The sequence below is a fragment of the Eubalaena glacialis genome, chromosome 2, assembly GCF_028564815.1.
Source record: "Eubalaena glacialis isolate mEubGla1 chromosome 2, mEubGla1.1.hap2.+ XY, whole genome shotgun sequence".
In the NCBI taxonomy this organism is placed as follows: domain Eukaryota; kingdom Metazoa; phylum Chordata; class Mammalia; order Artiodactyla; family Balaenidae; genus Eubalaena; species Eubalaena glacialis.
The window spans coordinates 72,287,106-72,303,218 of NC_083717.1; the positions used below are offsets into that span (position 1 = coordinate 72,287,106).

Here is a 16,113-nt window from a genome sequence, read left to right on the forward strand (position 1 = left end):
ATCTGGAACTCCAGAGAGAGATTGCTTATGGACATGCAGGTTTGCATAATTCCTAATGGTGTAGTTAAAGCCATATTAATAGGCTCTAATAAACCCAGGGAGAGAATATGGCATGAAAAAAGTAGAGGGTAAAACTCTAGGGAATGTGAGTAAAGGGCAGGTGAGCACGGGAGAGCTGGCTTTGAAAGGAGTGGAGAGAGAGGTAGTTGGGGAGCCAGGATAGTGCAGAGTCTCCGAGGGGCAGAAGGAGCTGAGGCCACATTATCAGAAGGTAAAGTGGAGCTCCATGGGCTAGAGCTGGAGAAGAGGCTGCTGCAGTATAGGCAGTTAGGAGCTATTCATGGCTTTTGAGAGTACAGTTTCAGTGCAGTGGTGAGAGTGCAAGTTAGGCTGCAGAAGGTGGCCAAGCCAAACAGGCCTACAGCGTGTGGAGCAACAGGGACTGGCCTGCACTTTGTAGAAGTTTGGCAGCAAAGATAAGGGGAGAAGTTGGCTGGAAATTTGAGGACAGGACAGGTTGCATGATGTCTTTTCTTAGAATGCAGGAACTTTAGGGCCTCTGTGAATTATGTGCCAGTCCTCTCAAGTATGAGGATGCTAGAGGTGCCTCTTGGTTTGAAATAAGCTACTAATTTTAAATTAAATTTTATTTATTTTTATGAATAAGGAGATTGTGACATTTTGCAAAGAAACAGTTTTAAACTTTATTCACTCAGAATCCAGTATACCTTACTGGCAAAGCAGCTTTTGCCCCAATGAGTTATGTATGTCATTGCCATACCACCATAGACATTAAATGACTCATCAGGAAATATAAAAGGACTGTGGTGTGCTATCCATAAATGTCCTCTTGCTATTTTTTCAGATCGCTTGATAGGCTTGCCAGAAGGGCGTGCTCGCAATCACAATCGACCACAGCAAATCCCTGTCCTGGCTGGAGTGGTCATCGAAGATGTGGCAGTTGGAGCTGAACACACACTTGCTTTGGCATCAACTGGAGATGTGTATGCCTGGGGGAGCAATTCAGAGGGGCAGGTAAATATTTATCTCGCTTGCTGCTCTGTCATGTTCTGGAAATCTGACAACATTCTTCATTTGGAAAAGGGATAAGCTAGAAACTCGGAGTATCTACGCAAGACCTCAAGCACATCACTTTGCTATGGGGCTGATTATCTGGAGTCCAGTTGTGCATCTCTGTCTCTTGATTATGGTCTAGTAAGTGTTATATCATGGTTTAAAAAAAATCTGGCAGTACAGTAAAGTGGTTAAGGGGATTAGCTGAATATATATGTGTGTCTGCACACACTGAGAAGTGCCTGGCACATAGTAAACAGCACTTTATAAGTATTCAGTATTTGCTACTATCACGATTAATCATCATCATTTTCACTACAGTAATAAAAGAGGTTAGGTACTAGGAGCATCAGTTGATCTGGAAAATGGAAAGGATGAAACAACAATACTTTTATATTTTATAATAGGACAGTGTACAAAGTATGTTTGTGTTTGCTCAGGAAGTCTTGTCACTCCCATTATGTAGAGTAGTAAACTGAGCCTCTAAGAGGTTGAGAAAAGACTCAAGAGGTTGATGTGTTCAGCCTATCCTGTATGTGGAGAAGGGACACACTTTGGTGGGGCAGGTCTGAGATGCCTGCTACTACAGTGGCTTTCAGCTCCACATGTGAACGACATCTCCTTCCTCTCTAAATCCTCTCTACATCTAGCTGCCCCTAGAGCCAATGACCCTCAAGTTCAAGGTCCAGTATTATTCACAGTAGCTCTGTGGTGTCCTCATCACTATATTAACAGATGGGGAAGCTGCTCAACACTGTGGTTGCACATTGTCTTAATGAGAAGAGAGTTGATGTTGAGACACCTTTGGAGGGTCCCTGGCAGGGCCTTGACATGATCCTGCCTGATGATGTTGAGGTGCTCAGCCACTGAAACACTGGGTGTCCTAGTCGGACCCTAAGAACAGAGATCCGGAGTTGAGAATCTGCTTCTATGTATGTTTTTATAATTGTTTATTTACTGTTACACAGGCAGTCCATGTTAAAAGTCAAGAAATCAGTGTTTTCTAAGTAAAAGCTCTATAGATCATTCTGTTGTTTTTTTTTTTTAACTTGCCAAGAATTTATTTCCTCTCTAGAAGTGGAGTTCAAAGATGTTTTCAGTCATTAAGACTCATCTGCTAGATTTGGAATGGCCTTGTTACAGCTTACTTTTTAGGAGACAGTATAAGCTATGGGGATCATTCTGATAGAGAAAATCAGAATTAATTTCATTATTTTGATGCCGTTGCTTGGTACAGATAGTAACTTATTTATATCTGCTACCATCCAAGACAAATTTTATCATCTTGACTTCCTCTCTTCCTCTTTCTAATTGAATCTCTGTGTATTTGTAATTTATTTCCAGCTTGGCTTAGGCCACACCAACCACGTTCGAGAACCAACCCTGGTAACAGTTCTGCAAGGGAAAAACGTTCGGCAGATCTCGGCTGGTCGCTGCCACAGTGCTGCGTGGACAGCGCCACCTGTCCCACCAAGAGCACCAGGTGAGGGATGAAATATCCATGCTCCTGCAGCCTCTCTTTCAGCAGTCCCCAGCTGCACTGTTTGCTTGCCAGCTTCACACTGCATCCAGGCACCATTCTGAAACCATCAAACCTTCCCCCACACAACCAAAGCACTCTTTGTATTACAGTACTGCAAATACTTTCAGAGCAGGTGATTCTCCTGCAGACTTCATTACATAGCAGTCCTTCTGTGCTCCCCAAAAGAAGAAAACGTATCACTTAGGCAAGCAAAATTTATAATTTTGGAATAACAATGAAGTATTTTTTATATATAGTAGTGATGAACTGTAGCTTTCTAAGCCATGCTGTTAAGGAATAAAGATGAAAAGCCCAGAGACCACTTGTCACATTCTTCACCCTAGTCAGCCATTTGAAACATGATGTTGTCTATACATTGGTACAGCAGAAAAACCAAAAAAAATTGTTGCCATTTTACTCCAGTGTATATATCAGGACTGATGGGCTGTTTCTACCTTTTGTATGTTTTGCTTTTAATTTATTATGAAATCCTCCTAGGTCTACAAAAAGATAAAAAGAAAATAAAATGCATGTTTGTGTACCTAACACCCTACTGCGTACTCTCCCTGATTGGATCCATCTTCTGTTCCCCACAAATGTAACCATTGCCTTAAGTATGATACTTATCCTTATGCATTCCTTCATATTTGGTCTGTTTATTTCCCAGGCCCTCTAGTCCTTTCTAAAACCATCCTCTGGTATCTGAGGCACTAGAACTTCCCTGAAGTGACCTTGTGCCTGAGAGCTCCGTATTCTCATCCCTTTTTGTGAAGGCCTCTACTTTTAGCCACAGGTCCTTGGGAAAGACTCCCCATAGAGATTGTTTTCTCTTACATACCCTGAGAGAGCAAGGTAGGACTGCCAAGTAGATTCCAAACAAGCAGGAGATGGTTTCTGGTTAACAGAGCCCAGAATGAGCAGTGCTGCCGGCCCACTGACAATTTCAGGTACTCAGGGGCCTCTTTAGCTTCCAGTGGGATTTCCCTTCCACTTCAGGACAGAGACCATACAGCATGGTGGCTAAAGGTTCAGACTCAGGAACCACATTTCCCGGGTTCAGTCCTGGCTCCTCCACTTAGGAGCTGAGTGATCCTGAGGCTCAGTTTCCTTGTCTGCAAAGCGAGGGTAATAATAACACCTATTGTAAAGAACTGTAGGAGTAAATGAATCAATTCATGTGAAGCTCTTCGAACAGTGCCAGGCACATAAAAGTACTCAATAAATGTTAGCTTTAACTAATAGTAGGAAAATACCTCTGAGAATTGAGCTGTACAAATCTTTATTTGCAGGAAACTCAAGTAAGTTGAGTATCTTGTTCTTAGTCTTTTGTGTGTTTCTATAAGATGATAACCATGGATACAGTCCTTGTAGTTTTTGCTTCTGCGGAGCTCTTATTCTTGCAGTATAAAGCCTTCCTGAATCATCTACTCATATCTTTCATTCTGTCATGGTCACTTTCTGTCAGATCCCTAGTAAGTGTGGGAGGTGACTCTGCTGAGTTGCCCATTTCCATTTTCCAGAACTGCCTACCTGGTCCTGGCCCACACCTTGTGTTATTATGAAGATGACAATTGTTGAATATGAAAGAATGAATTTGGGTTTTTTTGTTTTTGGAGTTTTTTTGTGAAGGAACTGTTTAAGTCCCATAGTTAAGTGGGTAACTAAATGAAAGGAGAAAAAAAACAAGTTTCCATAATGATAAATTAAAAAGATGTTTTACAAACCAACACAAGTGCGTCAAAAAATTAAGATGAATGGATGGTGAATAGAGGAATTGATAAATAAGTGATAAAGCATATAGCAAAATATTAATTGTAGGATTTAAGTGGTGGGAATGGGTGTTCATTATATACTTGCAACTTCCGTTGTGTTTGAAATTTTTCAAAACACTAAACATGAAAACAACGCATTTTCCTTTACAAGTGTGCATTTGTGTTCTGGGCAGGTGTGTCAGTGCCTCTGCAGCTGGGCCTGCCTGATGCAGTGCCCCCGCAGTATGGGGCGCTGAGGGAGGTGAGCATTCACACCGCGAGGGCCAGGCTCCGGCTGCTTTACCACTTCTCTGACCTCATGTACTCATCCTGGAGGCTACTGAACCTCAGCCCCAACAATCAGGTAAAATGGTGGCTTGGAAAGCAGTGCCTGTGATGTGCTTACCTGGTCCCAGGGCCTCTTTCTCAGCCTTCAGAAAATTCTTCCGTGGCTAATGCTTTTTACTCTCAGCACCCAAGAGATGTAGAAAAGGCACCAATTCTGTTCCCATTTTATTGCTGGATTAAGGACAGTCCAGATATAGGTTATCATGCTGTTGAACACACAGGGGTCTTCCTTGTGTTTCGGTTTGTCCAAAGTTCAAGGAAGTATGAATGGCTAATGGCTAAGCATGTATTTTCTACGAACTCCAGAATATGATTTTAAAACTTAAGCACACAAAGGTGTTAGCACCACAGTCAAGGTGGTTATGTAAGTGAGTCTGAGAAATTTTGGAGACTTCTTGCTCTCCTTACAAATGAGCATACCCTGTGGAGGGATAGGTGGGGGAGATAAAGTAAATTTGGCTGATTTGATTGTCTTTGTAGAACAGTCTAATAATTTAGGAAGAAAGCAAGCTGGCTATGTTTGTTTAATGTATAGGCATGCCTGCCAAAATGTGTGTTAGTTTGTAAAACTGTTAGTCAAAAATCCTTTGGGTAACGAGTCACGGCATATGAGAGATTTGAGAAATCATTGTTAGAACTAGATAATCAACCAGGCGACAGAATAGTCTGCAGCACTAAACAAGAGTGTTAGCAGCCTGTTTGTAATTAGTGAGAGAAATGTTTATGATATAAAGTGAGGTGAGGAAAGCAGTGGAAAATTGTATAAATAGTATGATCTCGAAAATGTGAAAAGGAAAGAAACTGGAAGGAAATAGATGAAAGTGTTAATGGGGCCATCTCCATATGATAGGATTATGGATGATTTTATTTGTGTGCTTGTGTGTGTGTCCTTTTCTGTATTTTCTAAGTTTTTAAAAATAATAATCATACTTTACCAGAAAAAATATTTTGAAAAAGTTGCTAATAATGGCTAATACCCAGATTTATGCTTTTAGAGTGCATTTGTAAAAGTGAGATGTGTTATTTCTTTTAAGCCTTAGATTGTACCATTTCTGCTAAGCTTACTTTCTGTTACAGAATAGTACGTCTCATTATAATGCTGGAACATGGGGCATTGTGCAGGGACAGCTCCGACCTTTGTTAGCCCCAAGAGTCTACACCCTCCCGATGGTGCGCTCTATAGGAAAAACCATGGTTCAAGGCAAAAACTATGGACCTCAAATTACTGTAAAGAGGATATCAACCAGGTTAGCATATTATGTGTATTTGTATATGTTTTATTAACTAGCATTTTTTGAGATGGACTTATTACTAACTGATCTCTGTGAGCCTTAGCTTCCTCATTTGTAAAGTAGGATAGTAATAGTATTTTACATCAGTACCCAGTGTGGTTACAGTGGGCTAGCACAGTGTTTGGGTGTTGTTAAGCTGGCCTGTTCATTCACTGATGGGAAAATAGATTCAAGTGACTTTTGTGGTGATTTGAGAGCATTGTATTTCATTCTGTTTTCCCTTTATTTTTAAAGAGGAAGGAAGTGTAAGCCCATCTTTGTTCAAATAGCAAGACAAGTAGTTAAACTGAATGCCTCAGACCTCCGTCTGCCATCCCGAGCCTGGAAGGTTAAGCTGGTTGGAGAAGGGGCTGATGATGCTGGAGGAGTGTTTGATGACACGATCACAGAGATGTGCCAGGTATATTCATGCAGTGTCCCCTGCTGAGTTGTCCGCTCAGGTGGTGGCCGTTTTACTGTTTCCAGTGGTTACTCTGGCATGTTTTTATAAATGTAAGCAAGGATGCATTTGTAATCCTTACATAAAGTTATGCTGTTAATGATGTATAGGCGAATTATCGCAAAGGTTTGTGAAATGCTTTGTGAAGACACCTTACTGAGTAAGTGCCAGTGCTTCGCCATCTACCAATGACTCACCATCTGTTGTGCTGTGTAACACTGGCAGAGGAAACAATGACACATATTTACACTTATGTAACAGACAAATCCAGGACCACCCACGTGCTCCCGTTTATCTTGGTGCTTTTAGAACAAAGTAGAACTGCCAGGCTACTGGCAGAAATTAGAAAAACAAGTCTTAAGAGTTTGAACTGGGGCTTCCCTGGTGGTGCAGTGGTTAAGAATCTGCCTGCCAATGCAGAGGACATGGGTTCAAGCCCTGGTCCGGGAAGATCCCACATGCCACGGAGCACCTAAGCCCGTGCACCACAACTACTGAGCCTGCACTCTAGAGCCCGCGCACTGAAACTACTGAGCCCACGTGCCGCAACTGCTGAAGCCTGTGCTCTCTAGGGCCTGCGCGCCGCAACTACTGAGCCCGCGTGCTGCAACTACTGACGCCTGCACGCCTAGAGCCCGTGCTCCGCAACAAGAGACGCCACACAATGAGAAGCCCGTGCACCGCAACGGAGAGTAGCTCCCGCTCACCACAGCTATAGAAAGCCCGTGCGCAGCAACGAAGGCCCATCACAGCCAAAAATTAATTAATTAATTAATTAATTAATTAATAAGAGTTTGAACCAGTTCATATTTTAAGATCTACAGTGGCAGCTTTGCTTCCAGATCAGCTCTGACCCTTCTAGCTTTGCCTAGTATCGGGATTTTTCTGATAAATCCTGTAACTAAAATAATACTTGGCTATCATTTATTAAGTTTATTTGAATATCGCTGTACCCTGCTCACAGATACCCCAACTCGTGCCCTGGATTGACTTTTTCATCTTAGTTCTGCGTACTGCAGGACATTTTCTACATGGGGGAGTCTCCTAAATTCATTTTAAATTACAACCACAGAAATAATTATAGAGATGGCTGGTTGTCATATAGCATTGTAAATTCCTCAATATTCTCTTTTCAGTATGACTTTTAATGTTAATTGTTTTGTTTTCTTGATGCATTTGATTGTCATTTCTAAGAAATTGTTTTTCTTTTTTCTACAGGAACTTGAAACTGGTATTGTTGACCTTCTTATACCCTCTCCCAATGCTACTGCAGAAGTGGGTTACAATAGGGACAGGTAAGGGCAGTCAGCAAGTGTTATTGAATGTCTATAATAATAGCTCACATTTATTGAGTGCTTACTATATGCCAGGCACTGTACTAAGTGTTTTACATGGATTATCCCATTGAATCCTCATGATAGCTCTAAGGAGTAGGAACTGTTACTGTTCTCTTTTCACACATAGGAAACTGAGACACTTACATCATGACTTGTTATTTATTATGAGACCAACTCAATGATAATATAGAGGGTTAGAGGAAATGCAGACTTAATATTGAAACCAGACTTCTTCTGTGTTTCTGAAGGCCTACATGGCCTTCCCTCAATGAATTAAAATTCATTAAAAACCTTTGATATGCTATCCAATCACAGCAGTTAGTATTTGCAATTATGTATTATTCCTTTACTTGTCAAATTTTGAATTTTGGATCCTGCTTCATGGACTTGTAAATGATAAATGAAATGATTTTAGGAAATAGGGCACCCTTGAGCAGGTAGCTTAAGGACTAATAGATCATTCACTTACCCTCTTACGGTTCTTCTAAAAATAATTCAAAATATGGTCCCTGTGCTGTCCAGAACAATAGCGATAGGCCATAGGTGGCTATTGAGCACCTGAAATGTGGTTATAGGAGCTGAAGAACTGAATTTTAGATTTTATTTAATTAATTTAAATAGCCACATGTGGCTAATGACTGCCATATTGGACAGCACAGGTCTAGACAAATGCTATAGCTGTTTGATAACTTACTTCTAATAAGAATGAGGACAACCTTGTTTGAAATAGTTCCTTTAATTCTGCAGGTTCCTTTTTAACCCTTCTGCCTGCCTCGATGAACACTTAATGCAGTTTAAGTTCTTGGGAATTTTAATGGGGGTTGCCATTCGCACAAAGAAGCCTCTGGACCTCCACTTAGCCCCTCTGGTGTGGAAGCAGCTGTGCTGCATCCCACTCACCCTGGAAGACCTGGAGGAGGTGGATCTGCTCTATGTGCAGACTCTCAACAGCATTCTTCACATTGAAGACAGTGGGATTACCGAGGAGAGTTTCCATGAGGTGAATCCTGGCTGGTTCATGTTTCTGTTGGTGTTGACTAGAATTTTTCTGTGTAAAACTCAGGTATGGCCTTCCATTTGCTGCCTGGCTGACCCATGCCATAAGCCATTGCTGTGCTTAGCAGCTCAACCCAGCAGTTTAAATAACTGCTAGGAGAGTCAGCTCCAGCACCGAGCTTCTGCTCCTTCCCCTTTAATCCATTCTCTGCCTGTTAGAGTGAAGGACAGAGAGAACCCAGGTGGAGAGGGAGACCTGGGATAACCAGAGTTCATCAAACCTGATTTGGAGGCAGAGAGATTCAACCTCATTTTTAATTACAACCAGATGAGTCAGCACTCTCTGCTGATCAAGTAGCCTGATCAGTTATCTCAGTTGCCTTGTTTTCATCCTTAAAATTTTTGATATTGTTAATGTTTTTCTGTATTTGTGTGTAACATACTTTTTGTGGTCATTTCTACCATGGAGTAAAAATTCTTTTTTCTTCTATTCTCAGATGATTCCTCTTGATTCTTTTGTTGGCCAGAGTGCTGATGGCAAAATGGTTCCTATAATCCCTGGTGGAAATAGTATCCCACTCACGTTTTCTAATAGGAAGGAGTATGTGGAGAGGGCCATTGAATATCGACTTCATGAAATGGACCGACAGGTGAGATGAAACATTTTGGGAGGTGCATATGAATGTTTGCATTTGTCTCCAAACAGGAGCTGTCTGGTTTTTACTGAATTTTGGCATATGAATTCACTGTGTTGATTAATCAGTATCTATTGGGCTGGCCAAAAAGTTCGTTCGGGTTTTCCCATAAGATGTTATGGAAGACTTTTTGGTCAACCCAATATATTTCAGTCCCTTTTCAGAGACTTTTCAAGCGTAATCTCAGGGCCTGCTATCTCCTCACTCAAGGCCTTAGGTGAGCCCTGAATTGGTCACTGGTTGGATTGAGGCCAAGCCCTCCCCCAGGCCTTCAGAACCTGCCTTCTCACTCTCACTCTTCCTCTGTCCTGTTTATCTTCATTTTTTAACTGCCCCCCAACCCAGTGCCCCACTCCAGCTTGGTCAGTCAGGGTCCATGTGAATGAACCCATAAACACTGGCCTTGCAATCCCACATGAGTGCTTCTTTCCCCCTCCTGCTGCAGTCCTTCAAGCCCCAGCTGAGAATGCATCTCCTCTCTGGACAAACTTTCCTCCAGGCCTGTACATATCTTTTTTGTTACCTAGAAATTTCTCAAGATATCACATACTTCTATGTTGTGGTCTAAGAATTAGGCTGCAGAGTTTGGGTCTTCTTTCTTCAATTAGTGTGTGAGACATTGAATGAAAAATGTACTTCATATATATAACCTTATAGGCATATAAGGCATATAACCTTAAGGCATATATATATAGCCTTGTTCTTTGCTGATATGTAGTAAGCATTTAATAAATGATGGGAGTATGGTAAGTGACCATAGAAATGAATATTGTGTCCAAAAGTGGTGGTTTTGGTTATACAATCCTTCATAGCCACTTCAGTAATACCTTATTTGCAGAATATGTTGGGTTCTTCTCAGGAGCTGGATGCAGGCTCTGAGGCTGTGTAGTAATTTGAAGTGTATATATTCTACACCCTTCACTCCTGGTTCCTTCTTTGACTCTGACTTTGGGCCAAGTCTAGTCAGAAAACTATATCCTTTAGCTTAGTAAGGGTGGATCCTGTCAGCAATGTTGTTGACACAGCCAGGGCTTAGGGTTTGTCTCTAGTTCTTGAATATGTTTACTCCTTACAGACTGAATAACTGACCCAAAATTTCCTGATCACTTTCTGCATGCCAGATGTGGTACCAGGCACCCGCATGTGCGGTTTTTCACATAGTTACTCTGAGAGATAGAAATTACTATCACCATTTCACAAATGAATGCATGGAGTCCAGAGAAGTGAAGGGATGTGCCCAAGGCAAAGCCAGGATCGCAAACCAGGTTTAACTGTGGTGTCCAGGCTCTTGTGCTGGCCTTTCCTATGAAGGTCAGATTGACCTGCTCTCCATCAGCTGTGCTCTGCCCTGGCTTTGTTGCTTTCTTGGTAACAAGGCCATCTTCCTCTTTCACTTCCTCCCTGTCTCTTAGAACCCCATGTTCTTCCCATAGCTGTCCCCAGTTGTCCCCGACCCAAGCAGTCATCCCTGTACCTCAGCCTTTTTTTTTCCAGACAGCTTTTGGTAGGTTTGCCTACCAGGCAAACAGCTTGTTTTTTGGCAGACTTTGGCTGGGGTATCCGTTTACTCTCAGTAGAGACTGCCCTCACTGCCACTCCGTTCCTTAGCCCTGGGCATGACAACCTTGTACAATCATAACTCCAGGGCCTTCCTCAAGGTGTGGCTCCCGTTCAGGTTCTCTGGTTTGGTCTTGTTTGTAGTAGATGGTTTTGAATTGGCCAAGAGTGGAGAAGTTATTTATGAAACAAACCTGGAACAATGATGGGTCTGTGTGTAGAGTATGCACTACTGCACAACCTTGGAGGGGTTTTGCCAAACAGACTGTGTGGCAGCCTCTGGCAGCACCCCTTCGGCATTCCCTGACTGACCTGTTCTCTGCACTGTGCTAACAGGGGCTAACTGCCCAGTCACACAGACTCATTTAAAATACCTGTCATAATCATGGGAGCAGCAATTATTTACCTTATTTTTCAGATCAGAAAATTAAAGTAAAAGAAGTGGTGGAGCTGGGATACAGAACCCATCTCCTGATCAAATTTTCTGTCCTTTTTGCAGCCTTCCTACAAAAAGGATGTCTCAGTTTTACTTTCTTCTTTGTACTTTTCTTTTTCTTTTACAATCAGCACAAATGATTTTTACAAAAAGGATATAACTGTTTTCAGAAGAAAATATAAATTACAAAAACAGTAGAAGCTCTAGACACATCCTCCAAGAGCTTCTTACCCTGATGAGAAGACGAAGTATCCCACATAGCACAGTGTAACAGCCCATGGCCGTGTGTGATTAGGAGTGTGGTTGGCATTAGGGAAGGCCCCAGTGGGCTGGGATTTTGTGGGGCAGGGAAGGTGGGCTCCTGAATTGACCTGAACTGGGACAGGAAGGAGTGTATGAGTCCTACAGGCAGGGAGAAGTTCTAACACAGGGTCAGAGGCAAGGAGGTTGGGCCGTGTGCAGTCATGCCAGTTCTGAGCGACAAGTAGAGGGCCTGGGAGCAGATGAGCACGCACGAGGTGCCCGGCCCAGCTGGGTCCACCGTGGGTGCCCAGTCTGTGCGCACACATTGAATGAACAACCTCTCCTGGGAGCAGGTGGCTGCGGTCCGAGAAGGGATGTCCTGGATCGTCCCCGTGCCGCTGCTGTCCCTTCTCACAGCAAAGCAGCTGGAGCAGATGGTGTGCGGGATGCCCGAGATCTCTGTAGAAGTCTTGAAGAAAGTGGTGCGGTACCGGGAGGTGGATGAGCAGCACCAGCTGGTGCAGTGGTTCTGGCACACGCTGGAGGAGTTCTCCAACGAGGAGCGGGTGCTTTTCATGAGGTTTGTGTCTGGAAGGTCTCGACTGCCAGCCAACACTGCTGATATCTCTCAGAGATTTCAGATCATGAAGGTTGATAGGGTAAGTAAGATATTTTTTCTTCCTTGGTAATGTGTGCCTTTATTGCTTCCTTGATGCTTGCACGTTGGGCTTCAAAAGTAGGCCTGCCAGTTCAGGATTAATGCTTGGGATTTCCAGATTTTTAAAAAAAATCAAGCACAAAAACTTGTTTAGAAACATCACATAACTTCAATTTTAAAAAGTCCTAAATGGATGTAGAAAGCACACTACAACCAACAACCTTCGCTGAATCTTCCAGTAGCTTCCTGAATGAAAGCTAAGCTTGGCAGAGGGGTCATCGTGTTGCCTCTGCCTCATGTTTCCTGTGCCTGCTCATTGTGTGACTTCTGCACTGCGACACGGTCTTGTTTATTTGTTTTCATGAAGATACTAACCATTAACGGTGCACATGCTCCGGAAGGAACGTGAAGACACAGGGAGCAGCAATAACGTGCTCTGTGGCTGCGCGCGTGGTGTGCATCACGGAGCAGGCAGTGCAGCTTCTCTGCAGGCTGATGAAAGGTCCCTGCTGCAGAGCTCCAGCCCAGCTGCTGTTCTGACAGATGGCTTAGGAATAAAAGGGCTTAGAGCCTTAAATGCACACTGCTGCCAGAGCGTCTTTCTCAAGCACCCCTCTGACCACGTCACTCTTTTCCTTTCACACCGTTCAGCGGCCCCTTGTGTTGACTCCAGGTTAAACGCCAACCACCTTAGCAGTCTTCAACACCTCCACAGTCTGGCCTCTGCCCCGCCTTCTGATATCACCTCTTGACGCTTATTATGTTCTGACCATCATGGGCTGCTTGCCTTTCTCCTGACAGACCACACTGTTTTTTATTTTGGGGGGGTTTTTGTTTGTTTGTTTTGGGAGGTTTTTTTTGGCCGCACCGCATGGCTTGCGGGATCTCAGTTCCCCAACCAGGGATTGAACCCAGGCCACGGCAGTGAAAGCCTGGGATCTTAATCACTAAGCCACCAGGGAACTCCCAAGGTCACACCGTTTTTAAATGTCCATGCCTTTGTGCAGGCTATTCCCGCTGCTTTAGTAAGTTCTCCTCCCATCCCTTTCCATCTATGCCTGGCAAGCAATTACTCATCCTTTAAGCCCAATACCAATGTCATCTCCTCCAGAAAGCCCTCCTGGATGCTTTCCTATGCCTCCTGACTATTCCTCCAGGCAGACTTAGATCTTCTTATATCCATCTCCTGGACACTTGGTACACTCCTCGAACCCAACATTAAGTTAGACGTGTCTGTGTTCCCTCTTTCTCCTCCTCCACCCGCCATGAGCTGGGCAGTCCCCTGAGCAGGGCCCATGGTGTTTATTCCAGAAACAGTAAGGAAGGTGGGACCTCCTCACTCAAGGGCCCATCCTACCAGTTTCATCAGGTTTCAGTATCTGCCTTTCTGGTGTTTTTCCTGTAACTACCCCTTGAAAGTTGCTGTAGTCAAAGCCGTCCCTCCCCTGCTGCCTCCTGAGGCTGCCTGCCTGGGCTCCACTCCTGGGCTTGCTGGAGAGGCCATGCACAGGAAAGGCTATGAAAAGAGGCTTTCTGTACATTTTCGATGTGACTTGCCAGAAACTATAAGTTGTAAATCTGTTTTGTTGCTTCAGAGAAAGATGGGGAGGAGGAAATGGTTTGCTTCTATTCAGCTCTGGAAAAAAACCTTGCCTTGTATCTGTCCTGGGCTACCGTGCCATCCCAGGAGTTAATCCACTATTAATCCCCTGCCTGGGGGGTTTTAGCCTCAGAAAACTGACCACTATGGGTCTCTCCTTTGTGACTTTTAAACCATTTCTCTAGTTTCCAAATCAGAGCCACCTGTTGACATTCCCCTTAAATGTCTTTGTGGGTTGTGGTTTTTCTGCATTCATCACTGGCTCTGGCACAGCTAAGCTTCTGGGCCCTCCATCTCCCATCTCTTAGAAATGCACTCACCTGATGTCGAGTTCCGAGGAGGAGGAGGAGGGCTGGTTTCAAGGAGTTCAACGAGAAAGAGAGGGCAGGTTCTTTTTTAAAAACTCATTTTTTAAAAAATTATAAAAACAATGTAAATCATTACTATCATTACAAATAGTTTGGAAAATAGTTGTGTTTGCAAGGCAGGACAGTGTTTGCAGGGAGGGACAGGAATCCTGTCCCTCCCGGTGGTAGCCATTTTCACCTTTCACCTCTGTGTAATTCCTCAAGCATATACATTTTTGCATGACGCATTTAGAATTTTGTATTCTGCTTTTTCCACCTAACAGTCTATCTCCAGCACTTTTCTGTTTTGCTGCTAATCTGCGTAATTATCATTTTAAACGACTGCATCACCATCGGTTAAAGGGCTGGGCTGGGATTTCATTAACTGCCCCTTCCTCATCTGAGCGGTGTGCTGGTGGCCATGGCAGGTGAAGGATGGCAGAATGCTCACTGGGAGGACGGTGAGAGGAGGAGGAGTGTGGTGACTCCCTTACAGTTGTTCCTTCCACTTCACCGGCTCTGTTGGGGGAATCCCTGCAGCAGCTTCAAGTTTGCACCCTCTTGGTGAAAGGGAACGAAGTCTGTTGCACTCCTACTCTGTGGCAGGCACTGTGCGAAGTGTGTTCTACCAGGTAACCCTGCCAGTCAGGGCTCATTCTCATTTCACACGTGAGGGCTTTGGAGGAGTGAGGAGAGGAAAGAAGCATCTTCGCCAAAAGCTAGATGGCCACAGGATACCAGAGCCTGCACTCTTCCTACCACTGCCAAGTCTCTGCTTGCTCTCCACGTGGCCGTGCAGTCAGTCATGTCCGTGGAGCCCACCTGAAGGCAGGGAGAAGTGCTTTCCTGACTTTGGGGGTGGTGGTGATGAGCAGCCCTGCTCTCCGCATGATACCCCAGTGCTGCAGTCACGGCTCTGGGTCTCTCTCTCCACAGCCTTACGACAGTCTGCCTACCTCACAGACCTGCTTCTTCCAGCTGAGACTGCCGCCCTACTCCAGCCAGCTGGTCATGGCTGAGCGCCTGCGCTACGCCATCAACAACTGCCGCTCAATCGACATGGACAACTACATGCTCTCGCGAAACGTGGACAACGCTGAGGGCTCCGACACTGACTACTGACCGCCCAGGGTGCCGTCGCCCCTCCTTCTTCTCAATAATGCTCACTTCCAACTTAATGCTGATACACTTTTATGGTAACTAATAGATGTTTTAGGAACATAAACCGACATTATAAACAGTGGCCACATTTAGTTACTCAATGTAACAAAGAAATTAGATGTTTTTATTTTTCTGTGATTGTACAAAAAAAAGACAAAGTGCTCTAAGTCAGGTTTTTCCCTCCATATTTGTGGTCACTTTTGATAAGTTTGCATGGAACCATTTCGGTGCATTTTTAGTTGGGAATGGTACATTTTTGTAAACCCACCCAGTGAACATGAAATTGTACATTGTGTATAATTGTTCATTAGAAAGGACAGTTTTACATGAATATTCATATATTTATTTTGTTTTAATTTGAATTGCCTGTGCAGGGTTCCTTATGCAGAGAAATAAAGCCAATTCAGGAATCAGTGCATGGGCTGCTTTTGTTATTGGAGCTTTGATGAAGAGAGAATGAGCTTTCAGACTAGTTTCACTCTGACAGCTTTTTGACTCATCAGAAACATTCCTTCACACTGGGCTTTGCTTGGAAATGACAGAGCAGAGGGCCACATGGGTATAGCAGCCCCCTGAGGTGAAAGCTCCTGTTTTCATTGGTTCTGTCATCCTTGGTCTCTCACTGTGTTCCCTCACTACAAGGTCCCTGTGTCCATC

At 43.8% G+C, this 16,113-nt stretch overlaps 1 protein-coding gene across 1 annotated transcript in view; it reads left to right on the top strand.

Moving 5' to 3' along the window:
* HERC1 (HECT and RLD domain containing E3 ubiquitin protein ligase family member 1) overlaps positions 1-15,872 on the top strand; it is a 227,242-nt gene extending 211,370 nt beyond the window's left edge. Inside the window, exons 69-78 of the mRNA XM_061180215.1 lie at positions 866-1,035; positions 2,419-2,557; positions 4,542-4,711; positions 5,773-5,942; positions 6,222-6,387; positions 7,645-7,721; positions 8,511-8,763; positions 9,257-9,409; positions 12,044-12,349; positions 15,232-15,872. Coding sequence (XP_061036198.1) covers positions 866-1,035; positions 2,419-2,557; positions 4,542-4,711; positions 5,773-5,942; positions 6,222-6,387; positions 7,645-7,721; positions 8,511-8,763; positions 9,257-9,409; positions 12,044-12,349; positions 15,232-15,417 — 1,790 coding nt within the window. The 3' untranslated portion in view covers positions 15,418-15,872. The remainder of the gene's footprint in view (positions 1-865; positions 1,036-2,418; positions 2,558-4,541; positions 4,712-5,772; positions 5,943-6,221; positions 6,388-7,644; positions 7,722-8,510; positions 8,764-9,256; positions 9,410-12,043; positions 12,350-15,231) is intronic.
* Positions 15,873-16,113: the final 241 nt, after the last annotated feature.